The following is an 11444-nucleotide window of genomic DNA, read 5'->3' on the forward strand; positions in this document are numbered from 1 at the left end:
CGACGTCGTGTGAGGAGCTAACGACACTGCGCGAGTTGATCTGCCTTGGAACAACCCAGTCTCCCAATCTTCGAAACTGCCAGCGTAGTCAGGGGTCTAGAAAGGCGTCATCAACCATCCCAGCCACGTAGAGATAGCCTCAGATACTGAAGCAGTGATACGCGTCGGTGGTATTTACGTAACTATCTAGGAAGCAGATTGATGTTGCACCGCGATACACAAATCAACGATATCCTCGCTCACGACAAACACCGACGCCACAGCAAATGGGTAGCTAGGGGTCTGTCGGGGTTCGGGACTCTGGACTGGAGGTCATCAGGTTTCCAGGTCGAGCGACTTCGGGTCGTTCCCGATGTCTCCAGATGCCTCCAACTTTGACTAATTAGACTGCGTCGTCCCCACGCCAGGATCTAGCCCACACACCCCACGATCGGGGTTTGAACTGTGGCCCGGGAAGTTCCCGAGGGCGGATCCCAGCGGTGTAAGTGGCGCCAGGGGGGGTGCTTATCGCAGAAGATTTCGTGGTTTGTGTGAGCGTTCTCCAGGAATTTGATCTGGCGTGGCACTGGTTGAGGGCATGCAGTGCAGTATAGAGATAGCAACGAGCGGCAGCCGATATGACAAGGCGTATCGACAAATTGGAGATCGAGATAGATAGAAGGGATCATTGCATCGCGGCAGCCGGTTTCCAAACATGAAATCCAAAGCAGATACGTTCGGCCGGACTTTCGTGTTGGTTTGGACGTCTTCAAAAGGCGTCATCCAAGCAACCAAACAGTAAAGGTCCCCAGGACACACGCCAGTTTGTTGTCGTCAACCTTTGTCTAGCCCAAGTACAGATAAGTATAGACAGCATGAAGCTGTTCAGCATTCTCCTGGGTGTAAGTGCGCTTGCTGCCAGAGTTCACTGTGGCGGCAACGCCACGTCGTATTATCCCACGACGCTCGGCTCCCTCAACCTTCTCGAGGCATCTGCCAAAGATGTTTCCGACGCGTTGGCATCGGGCAACGTCACGTCCGGCGCGCTCGTCAAGGCATACCTGGCGCGCATCGAAGCCCACAACCACAAAGGTAGGGCGCAGTTGGTCCACCACGAGAGCACCCGTGAAATCCGCTTACCTGACACGTACGTCACGTCGCAGGGCTGCGCTTGAACGCCATCATCGAGTCCGCTCCGTTCGAGAACGTCTATGCTATCGCTACAGCTCTCGACGCGGAAAGGGCTGCCGGCATCGTCAGGAGCCCGCTGCACGGCGTTCCGATCATCGTCAAGGACAGTGAGTCTTGCATAATCCTGACGTACTGCGGGTGCTGGCACGTCGGCTGATCTCGTGCCACAATAGACTACGACACAGACGTGGAGCTGGGGATGAACACCACTGCGGGATCCTTCATCTTGTATCATGCTGCCGGCGACGTGGTGGGCGACGCTTTCGTTGTCAAGAGGCTCCGTGATGCTGGAGCCATCATCCTCGCCAAAAGCAGTCTCATGGTGGTAAGCCGAGACCCCTAACTTGCATCTTCTTCGTGGCGAGCTACTGACTGACGTGTTCTAGTGGTCTGGCATATCCGGAGTGGATGCGTCCGCTTGGAGCCCGAGAGGGGGTCAGGTCTCGTCGCCCTACGTGCGAGGTGGTTTCGCCGCCGGAGGGGATCCGGGGGGCAGCTCTTCCGGCTCCGGGGCCGGGGTCTCGGCCGGCTTTGCCCCGCTTGCCCTGGGCTCGGATACCGAAGGAAGCATCGTCGGGCCGTCCGGCAGAGGCGCCCTCTTCGGGCTTCGGCCGTCCACCGGCATGACGAGTCGGACCGGCGTTGTCCCAATCTCGTCGTCCGTGGATACCACGGGGCCAATGGGCAAGAGTGCGTGGGATGTTGCCGTGAGCCTCGACATCATGGCCGCTTTCGACCGTGACGACCCGTACACCGGGCCCGCCCAGGAGTCTCGCCCGGAGAACTACACGCAGTTCCTCCTACCGGATGGCTTCTCGGGGCTGCGTGTCGGCGTTATCCGGGACCCGTTCTTCCGGAACGAAACCACGAGAGAGATTGCGATTGTCGAGGCGTTTGACAAAGCACTGACGCGGTTCTCCTCCCTCGGAGCGACCGTCTTGGAGACGCCACTGCCACACCCTGAGCAGTGGAACTACACATTCGTCGGCGCCGCTCAGCGAGCCAATAACGGAACCATCTTGATACGTGAGTTTTAGACACCAGGTTCCCATTCCGTCACGGCTCAGAGGAGGCCCCCCCCCCTCCCCCCCATCTCCCTGCTCTCCGCTGACACGGCTTCTTCTCCCCAGAGTACGACGTAAAGGCGGACCTCGCGGCTTACCTCCGAACGCGTCGTCGAAACTCGACAATCGAGAGCCTAGAGGACATCATCAACACAGGCGCCCGCTACTTCGCGGAGGAGCACCCGGAAGACAAGTGCTGCTTCCCCACGTTTGTGGCGGCTGATCAGGTCGGCGATAGGGGGACCTCTGGGGAATACTGGCTGGCCAAGCAGACGCAGGAGCGCCTGCACGAGGAGGGCCCGGCCGTCCTGTTTGCAAAGCACAACCTTGACGTGATTGCGATCCCGACCGACTTCGACGCCTCGCGTATGGGGGCCGTCGGCCGTCTGCCCGTCGGAACGGCACCTCTCGGATACGACGACATTGGACTCCCCTTCGGGATCGCCTTCATCGGGAAGAGATACGACGAGGGGTCTGTAATCCGGGCAATGTCTGCCTACGAGGCTCACTTCCCTCCCCGCCAAGTTCCGTCCCTGTTGAAGTAGGTTACGCCACAAACCCAAAGTTTGTATGTCGTTTCGGTCTACATATCACAGTCTCTGGATCAACATAGAGGTTGGATAGCGCCACCAGTTACGCAAAGCTATACAAGGTTGCCAAAGGTTGTGAGAAGCTTGCCGATGACTAACTAAGGGAGTCCTCTGGAAGGCAACACATGTCTAAGCAAAGACAAGGTTTCATAATCAACTGCTGGTCTTTTGGATCTCTCTCTTAAGCTACAATCCCTCATTAATGAGCCTTTGCATAAAGTAATATCACCACAGGAAAGTCTTGAAGCACTTGGCGTGAAATGTGTCCCACGTCTTCCCAACCACCCACCCTACCAGCTCTGCAAGGGTCTTTCACGATATTGTCGACGTGTTCCATTTTCTGGAGGCAATTGTTCCCCAGCCCGAGTCATTCTCTTATCTTTGACTGTTATCTCCGAGACTAAATAACAATGATGCCGCTTCAGCGTTTCGTAGATTCGGAATCGGATTTGTAAGGCCAAGATGCACTCATAGACCCGACGCCTAAGACGCCCTGGCTCGGGTTGGCGGTGCCACTTTGCATGGCTCCTTACTCCGCTTTAAAGAGTGCTTGTTGAAGACATAAGCCCCTCCGGAAAACTGCTCTTATTTGTTCTGGCCCCGGGGAGGGGGGACCAGGATAACCCTGTCTCCGGGAACTACCCGTGCAAAGACGAAGATATGCTCCAGTATGAGGAGAAACAGATGGTCGATTACCGCCACTACGACATGTCGGACACCCGCAATCTTCAATCCCCCTTCGATTTCCTCGGCTCGCCCCGGGGGGTCAGGGTCTGGCTCGCCCTGACTCTTGGACGTCAGCCTGCGAGACTGCAAGAGTGCTGTTCAACTTGATGTTGGGTACAGCGACAGTGCTCTGGGCCGCAACGACCTACGGAGATCAACTCAAAGTTAACCCCAAGGCCGAGTTGCGGCAGAAGTCCGATACAATAACCAGATGTTTTCTTGGCAAGTATGCCTGCAGCTTGAAATCTAAGCCAGTTCTGACGCGTTCTCTTCCGCAGAGATTGTCGAGACAGAGCAGGTTACGGTTCCGCGCCTTGCCTCGCCTTGCTGGAATTGGCAACGTGAGCAGGGGAAGGGTTATTAGGGGGGGGGGGGGGGGGGGGGGGTTCTGTTTTCGAACACTTGAACCAAATTTGACTTCTTCATGACGATTCAACACTATGGTCCTCTGGCCGTGAAGTCAACGGTGCCATCGTCTCGTAGCCCGTTGGGCGGCAGAAAGGAACCGCCGGTGCCTTCAGCTACCCAATCCTCGAACAAGAAGGGCACGCCCCAATCATGCTCGAAGAAGCCGGTACCGCAGGCAGCATCGGTGTATATCTGAACGCCCTCCTCATACGCGCTGTTGGTCTCCTGGGGTTGAGCCTCAACCTCTACAGGGCCGACGTGCTGTTCGTCTCTGGGCTGCACAGGGGCCGCACCCGAGACCAGGTCGCCGGGAGGGTTTCCGTAGGTCAAAACAGCTCGATCGCGTAGCACTTGGAGAGACTGTAGGTACTCGCGTGCCCGCGCGTGGCTCGAGCTGAAGTATCGAAGGGTACTGTTGCATTGCTCCCAGGCCCTCGCGAGCATTTCCTCGTCGAACACCTTCTTCTGAAGCTGCGTGCACTCGGCCAGTATGATGATGACTCCGCTGGTGACAAGATCTGGTGTTGTTGAATCGAAAAGATTAGACACGGATACCACAGAGACTGGGCGGGTGTTCCCAGGAGAAAGGGACAAGGACAAGGCTCACAAAACAGGCTGAACCACCACGCTCCCGTGGCGGCCTCCGCCGTGGCCCTCACCACCGAGCTGACCAGCTCACAGGCGTTCTTGACACAGATGGCGGCGCACTGCGCACGGAACGACTCGGCCAGCTCGCTCTCCGCAGGCAGGGTGTCGTCCAAGACGGGAGGATACGTCTGGTCGGCCTCGCGGCGGCTGGGCACGGGGCGAGCTGCAGCGCAGAATGCCGTGAAGCTTGGCCGATACAGCAAGACTCGCAGATGAAGCAACCTAGGGTCATGATAAAAGGGTAAGCGGACCCAAACGGGCTGAACAGACGCGAGGACGGCGCACCTGGCTTGAAGGACATTTGCTTGGCGGCGCAAGACGTGAGATCTACCAGACAGCGGCGTGTCTGGGCGACGGTCCCAGTCTAGCGGGGCGGGAACCGCGTTTCTGCACTCTTGCAGCAACGAGTCGAGGTGGAATAGAGTGCTCACGTTGGAGGAGGGGTCGGGCCGCGACGGGGCATCGTGGGGTGGCGGATGGTAAACACGCCGCAGGATCATGCCAAGTATCTTTGTGAGCTTGATGTTCTCTACGTTGAAGAGAAGTTCAGACACAAGGTGTGCGGGCTGTCCAGGGTTACTCCCTTGGAGGCAATCGTCGTCAATGGCGTCTGGCAGAGGAACATCGTCGTTGACCATGATGCCGGGTGGCCGGCCCAGCGTCATGCTCACGAACCTTGAAGGGATCAGGGTCAGCAGCACGCGCGCAAGGGGATTGTAGCAATGTTGGGCCGTGGGGAGAATGAATACACCCACATTTCCATCTGGAAACAGCCGTGCCAGAGGCGGCGGCGGACCTGAGTCGCTATAGTGGAGGGAACCGAGCCGGCCTTCTCTAGGTGCAGTCCCAGGCCCACGGCCATGCGGGAGGCCATGCCGATCATGTTGTAACACCGATTCGGATACCGCGTGGTGAGGAGATAGTGACTGACGAGAAGCAGGACTTGCACGTGAGAGATGCTGCTGTGATCGAGTATCTCGTCCCGCAACAGCTCCCTCAGCCGCCCGTAGAAGGTGACAGAAGCAGACTGCTTTTCAGGAGACTGGGAAAACTCGCAGCCCAGGGCGAACATGGCATTGAGCGCACAGTAGAAGACGGGAAGCGGACACTTGTGGCCTCCCAGACCGACGTCGGTGGCATCCTCGGGCGAATCCTCTTGCTGCCCATCCAGCGTCCACAGCGCATCGTAACGGGAGCGGAAAGTCGGCACATGCACCCACGGGTAGAAGATGTAGACATTGTCAAAGTAGAGGTCAAGGAGATTGTCCGCCAGCCGCCGCGGAGGCAATGCGTACTGGGGTTGGAGCAACGAGTCGACAAGCTCGACCTGCGACGTCCGGCTGTTAGTGTTATTATTAGTTATGTGACTGACCGAGGGATATGGAAGTCGCTGTCGTGGGCCAGGCAGCCCAGGCCTGGCCATGGTGTTGTTGTTGGTGTTGTTGGTGCTGTTGTTATTGGCATTGGCAATGGCTCGCTGGCCTGCAGGGTTTGGGACCTGCTGCAGCAAGGAGTGCACCGATGATTGCCCGTAGAACTCCTCTTGCAATGTTGACGCAACGGGGCTACGCAATGAAATACTTGCCCCCATTGCGTTAACCAGGCTAGGGCCTTCTTCGGGGAGGGGACACGAGGGCACATCGGTCTTCTCACCACCGCCGCCGCCGCCGCCGCCGCTTCCACCGTGCTGTCTCGTTCTTGTGGGAGAAGACACGATGCCGGGCAGCTCGGGTCGACGTTGGATGTCATGGCCGAACGCGGAGGCGGACGGCTGGTTACTGGGCAGCGGCGGCACGCCCCGGGCTGGTGATTCACCATCGCGTGGATGTGTTGAGCCACCACCGAGCGAGCGGATGACCTGGTTTAGATCTTGGATCTGACGTTGGAGGGAAGCAATGTACCTGATAAAAGGGTGTTAGTCGAGGGGGTAGAGTGTCAGTCACAACCACACGCGAGACCTCGGATCCGATCCAGACCAAAGAACGAGCGAACTCACTCCTGCTCGCTGAGCTGCTTGGCGCTGCTGGAGATGACGGAATAGGTGCAGTTTATAGGGACGTCACGGCGTCTGGCGCACTGGCGGCACACGGGTTTCCCTCCATCGCAGCGTATCTTGCGATCCCGGCAGGTCTCGCAAGCCAGCGCCACCCGTTTCCGCTTTGCAGGCCGTCGTCGTCCGCTGGCCGTGTCGTTGGGGAGGGCGTCTTGGCGGCGGTCTTCTTCGTCCCCCATCTTGCGCGGCACGATGCCGAGACTGTACGTAATTACAACAACTATGATCCGGGCATGAGTTGTGACTCGTACCCACCACAGAGAGTTGCTGCGAGTTGCCGCCAAGATGCCGCGGGACGCCACAGGAGGATCTCTCGGGCCATTTCCGATGCAAGAGAATATCCAACGGGCGCACTGCGTCACGTGCAGGCTCAGCAGGTACTCCGAACCTGACTGTTCTTGGGGTTATTGCACGGGAATTGGCCGTTGGCTTCGGGAAGCATCCGGGAGCAGGCCGGTCTGTTGTCGCAGGGGGGCAAAGAAGAGGTCCTGCACAGCCACTAAGTGGCTGATTATTTGTGGCTGGTGTGAGCGTGGCTGTTGCAATCGTGGCTGGTCACAACATGGGGCGCTCACCACCCATAGCCTTAGTAAGCATATCCAACCAGACTTGTTATTACCTAGCTGGCCACGGCAGTTGTTTACTCCCAAACTCACTTATTCAAGCATTCCTCAACATAAGAGTCCCTCCCAGCCCTACTACACTCCTGGCCTGCCACATCTGTCCAACGATCTGAGACTAAACCATGTTATTATACGGATAAACTTACAGCAATTTCCAATGTTCGTTTCACACGGAGATGGGCGGAAACTCCACGTATTCAGAAACGGACAGAGACCAGCCATCCTCTCGTTCCCCTTTTACTCGCAATAGGCCCTCGACGGCCTGGCTACTCCAACGCCCAAAGCCGGGTCCATTCAAGGTGGCGGAAGAAACACAGGCGTCGGCTGCTCTTCGTTATTTCCCAGCCGTGTGCTTCGGGACAGGTGTGACGGCCTAGTTCCGTCCTAGACAGCATTACGTCTTAGCACCAGCGACTAACACCGTCGCTTCCCCTGGATTGGTGTTGTTTCCTCGAGGGGGGGCACTAAGCCTGTTCAGTCCAAAGGCTGTAATGTTTTAAAGTGATTATCATCCTCTTCTGCTCTCCTCCATACATTACGGTCACTGGAGTACTGTTTTACGTTTTCCGCTGTGATCAAAGACCATGACAACTGGATGATGAGAAAGAGGGACCGGGGCCGGCTAGAGATGAGGGATTCATGGTCCTCAACCCCTCCAGCCTCATTCAACAGTCCTAGCAAAACGCCAAATCCGCCTCTCTTGAATTAAAGGGTTCTGCCTTGGCTGAAGATCCCCCCCGAACCCAAACGTCGTGGCTGACGTTCCTTCACCGTCCGAGTGTACGCCGTCGAGCCTGCAGTCACCGCTCTGACAGCGGTTCGCCCACAAGACAAGTTCTCGTGCAAATCTCGGCGGACTCTGGGTGACTTGACCATGGCAGACGTGGCTTGGCACTAGGTGCAGCACGGCCTCCGAGGCGGCGGCGGCCAGCTCGAGAGCGAAGGGCGAGCAAGTCTTTAGTATCATGCTTGAGATTAAGCTTCATCGTCTTGCTGATCAGGGGGGCCCATGTAGTTCCTGGTTGTTCCGACCTTCAGTTGCATCTTAAAAGGAGGCGACGCTGCACTCCCAGAGACATTCTACTATCCCCCGATCTTCAGGCTACAACACACACTCACTTGGACAACTTCTAGTCAACCACACTCGTTCTTACCCCACACAAAACCTCTCGCGGTCTTTGCCTTTCCTGAGCCAACCCCCTTTACCCACACTTCCCCGTTCATCATGTACACCAAGACCGCCCTCGTCGCCGCGGCGCTCGCCGGCTCGGCCGCCGCCGTCATCGACATCAGACCGGAGCGCGTCCGCCGCGACGTGCTCCCCAGCCAGACGGGCGACCTCCTGGGCGACCCGTGCCTCAACGCCCTCGCGACCGTCTACGCCAACGCGCCGACGCCGCCGCCCAAGATCCTCTCGTACGAGGTGACGGCCCCGCTGCCGACGAACCCGTGCAGCCTCAGCATCCCGGCCGAGATCAGCGCCGACTACGCCAGCTACACGTCCGCCATCCTCAGCTGGGTCGACGCCAACTCGGCCTCCATCAAGTCGGCCGTGTCCGTGTGCTCGACCCTGACCGACCTCGCCATCGACATCCCCATCTGCACCGTCACCGGGGCTGCTGCCTCCGAGGCCACGTCGTCCGGCTCTTCGTCCCCCAAGACGACGGCGGAGGGCGGCGGCGACGACGACTATGAGCCCAAGCCGACCGGAAAGGCCGAGACGGCGTCCGCTTCCGCTTCCCCTTCCGCTCCTGCTTCCGCCACCGGCCCCGCTGCGGCTGGTAACGGCACCAACCCGCGGCCCAGCCCCTCGCAGGTCATTGCTAACGCCGGACCCCGTGAGACGGGCATGGTGGCCGCTGTCGTTGCTGCCGCCGGCTTCATTGCCGTTGCTGCCTTTTTGTAAACGTTACTGGAGATGTGGTAATAGCTTGTGAGGGGAAAGGTTCTTCAGTATCATGTACAGATTGGCACCGATAGTTTGGATGTTATATATATATACACATGGGCTATATAGTATTTACATGAATCTACTCGTTTTTCTTGTCTTTTTTTCTTAGAAGTATTGAAACAAAAAAGTCGCCCATTCCACGTCTGTGTTTTCTTGACCCATAATCAAACGATGTGGGCGCTTGCTTGACGACTTACATCCTCACACACACACCTCCTCTCTCTCCCTACCATCCCAATCGACAGACCACTACTCATCAAACGGCCTGACCTTCCAAGGTGTGGCCACGGCCAACGGCGCCGTGCACTTGGCCGCCAGCGCGGCCTTGGCCTCGGTGCTGTTGGAGGGGATGCAGGGCATGCCGATGCCGCCCTTGACGCCGTCGCAGAGGATGACGGGCTCGCCGCCGCAGGGGGTGGTGATGTTGAAGTTGCGGAACTGGATGTTGTCGCAGACGGCGCTCGGGTTGGTCGAGCACGTCAGCTTGGCGACGGCGCGGCCGTACTTGCCGCTCGTGTAGCCGGAGAAGTTCTCAAAGAGGATGTTGCTGATGTTCATGCGCGAGGGGTAGGCGGCGCAGGTGGAGGCGTTGATGTTGAAGTAGCACGAGTCGATGAAGGCCGTGTACTCGTTGTTGGCCTGCCAGAAGTTGCGGAAGGTGACGTTGTCGATGAAGCCGTAGCCGATGTTGGGGCCGGCCCAGGTCTTGAGGCGGGCGCCGTGCTGGCCGTTGAGCATCCAGACGTTCTCGATGACGACGTCCTGCACGAAGCTCTTCTCGCCGGCGTACTGGCCGAGGGACCCGATGGACTGCCCGTGGGTGCCGTTGCAGTACATGGTGTCGACGTGGATGTTGGTCGCGTTGGACTTGGGCGAGAAGCAGTCGTCGCCGATGTTGACCCACGCGCGCTTGACGCGGACGTCCTCGACGTTGAGCGAGTCGAAGAAGTCGGTGTTCTTGGGCTCGGCCGTGTGGTTGTTGGTCTCGGCCGTGACGATGACATCGGTGAAGGAGATGTCCTTGGCTGGGGGGGGGGAGGGTTAGTTAGTCATGATGTGTTGTGTAATAGGGCTTTGATGGTTGAGGGTTTAGGGTCTCTCTCTCTCTCTCTCTCTCTCTCTCTCTCTCTCTCTCTCTATCAAGATTGGTAGTGGTAAACTCACAAGTGACGATAAAGGTGGTCCAGCATGGCGAATCCTTAAAGTGAATGCCCTCGATGGCCAGGCCGGTTGCGTTCTCCGCATAGAACAGGATGGGGCGGAGGTAGGCGTTCGTCGGGTCCAGGATCCTTTACACATGACACTGTTAGTCGATTCAAGGTAAAACAACACAACAGTATGATGTTACTCGGAGAGGTTCATGTGGTTATGGAAGCCCCATGACTTGTGTCAGAACGTACTCGAGACCGGCAAACTCGTTCCACCAGCGCTGGCCGTTGCCGTTGAGGACGCCCTCGCCGTACAGCTTGACGTCCTTGCCACCCCACTTCCAGAACATGATGGAGTTCTGGAAGGGGTGGCGGAAGGCGTTGGCCTGCCAGTAGGGGGTGTCGTTGGTGAACTTGATCTCGCCCTCCCAGTGGACGTGGACGTCGTTGAGCCACGTCAGGTCGAGCGGCTTGCCGATGATGAAGGTCTGGTTGGCCGGGAGGTAGAGGGTGCCGCCGCCGTTGGCCTTCTTGAGGCCCTCGAGGAACTCGTCCGAGACGTCGTCGAGGTCGTCCTCGGAGGCGCGGAGCGTAAAGGTCTTGCGGTGGCAGTCCGGGGCGCGCTTCTCAAAGGGGTGCTTGTCGCGGAACTCCTGGACGTTGCGCGGCACGCCGGCCGGGATCTCGGGCGAGAAGGCGAGGGCGCCGGCGGCGGCGGCCACCAGGCCAGCGAGGAGGGACGAGACGACTCTCATACTTGGCAGACTGACGGGAGGGATGGAGGGTTTCTTGATTGGTAGGATTTGTCACAACACGAGTTGGTTTGCCAAGTGAGAGGTGTGTGTGTGTGTGTGTATTACTGCCAAGTGAGTTGCCAAGGGAAGAGGCTGCTGGCTGCTGCTCGGAGGGAGGTGATCGACCATCCATCCGAAGTCTTGGAGAGCGAGCCTCTTCATATACTCGCGTCTCTTGGCGATGGACCTGCATCGCCAAGACACTTACACACACAGCTGTTATGCCACCACCATCTTTTTCGTCCCTCCCATCTGCTTCTGTCTCTCTG

General features: G+C 58.1%; 4 protein-coding genes across 4 annotated transcripts; 2 read left to right on the forward strand and 2 right to left on the reverse strand.

The window, feature by feature from the left end:
* Positions 1-854: 854 nt before the first annotated feature.
* Positions 855-2779, forward strand: CH63R_13532 (glutamyl-tRNA(Gln) amidotransferase subunit A; the record flags this gene model as incomplete). The annotated part of the gene is made up of 5 exons (XM_018308506.1): positions 855-1071; positions 1143-1277; positions 1344-1495; positions 1557-2196; positions 2301-2779. 5 exons carry the CDS (start codon positions 855-857, stop codon positions 2777-2779), a joined length of 1623 nt encoding a protein of 540 aa, XP_018150824.1.
* Positions 2780-3988: 1209 nt separating this feature from the next.
* CH63R_13533 (Fungal specific transcription factor domain-containing protein) lies at positions 3989-6838 on the reverse strand (the record flags this gene model as incomplete). The annotated part of the gene is made up of 5 exons (XM_018308507.1): positions 3989-4476; positions 4566-5281; positions 5362-5933; positions 5979-6507; positions 6603-6838. The coding sequence occupies 5 exons, from the start codon at positions 6836-6838 to the stop codon at positions 3989-3991; spliced, it is 2541 nt and encodes an 846-aa protein (XP_018150825.1).
* A 1669-nt stretch (positions 6839-8507) lies between these two features.
* Positions 8508-9188, forward strand: CH63R_13534 (Infection structure specific protein; the record flags this gene model as incomplete). The annotated part of the gene is made up of 1 exon (XM_018308508.1): positions 8508-9188. The coding sequence occupies one exon, from the start codon at positions 8508-8510 to the stop codon at positions 9186-9188; it is 681 nt and encodes a 226-aa protein (XP_018150826.1).
* A 294-nt stretch (positions 9189-9482) lies between these two features.
* CH63R_13535 (glycosyl hydrolase family 28) lies at positions 9483-11136 on the reverse strand (the record flags this gene model as incomplete). Its single annotated transcript, XM_018308509.1, has 3 exons — positions 9483-10258; positions 10398-10522; positions 10634-11136. 3 exons carry the CDS (start codon positions 11134-11136, stop codon positions 9483-9485), a joined length of 1404 nt encoding a protein of 467 aa, XP_018150827.1.
* Between the last annotated feature and the right edge of the window lie 308 nt (positions 11137-11444).

Source organism: Colletotrichum higginsianum, chromosome 10 (genome assembly GCF_001672515.1).
Source record: "Colletotrichum higginsianum IMI 349063 chromosome 10, whole genome shotgun sequence".
NCBI lineage: Eukaryota > Fungi > Ascomycota > Sordariomycetes > Glomerellales > Glomerellaceae > Colletotrichum > Colletotrichum higginsianum.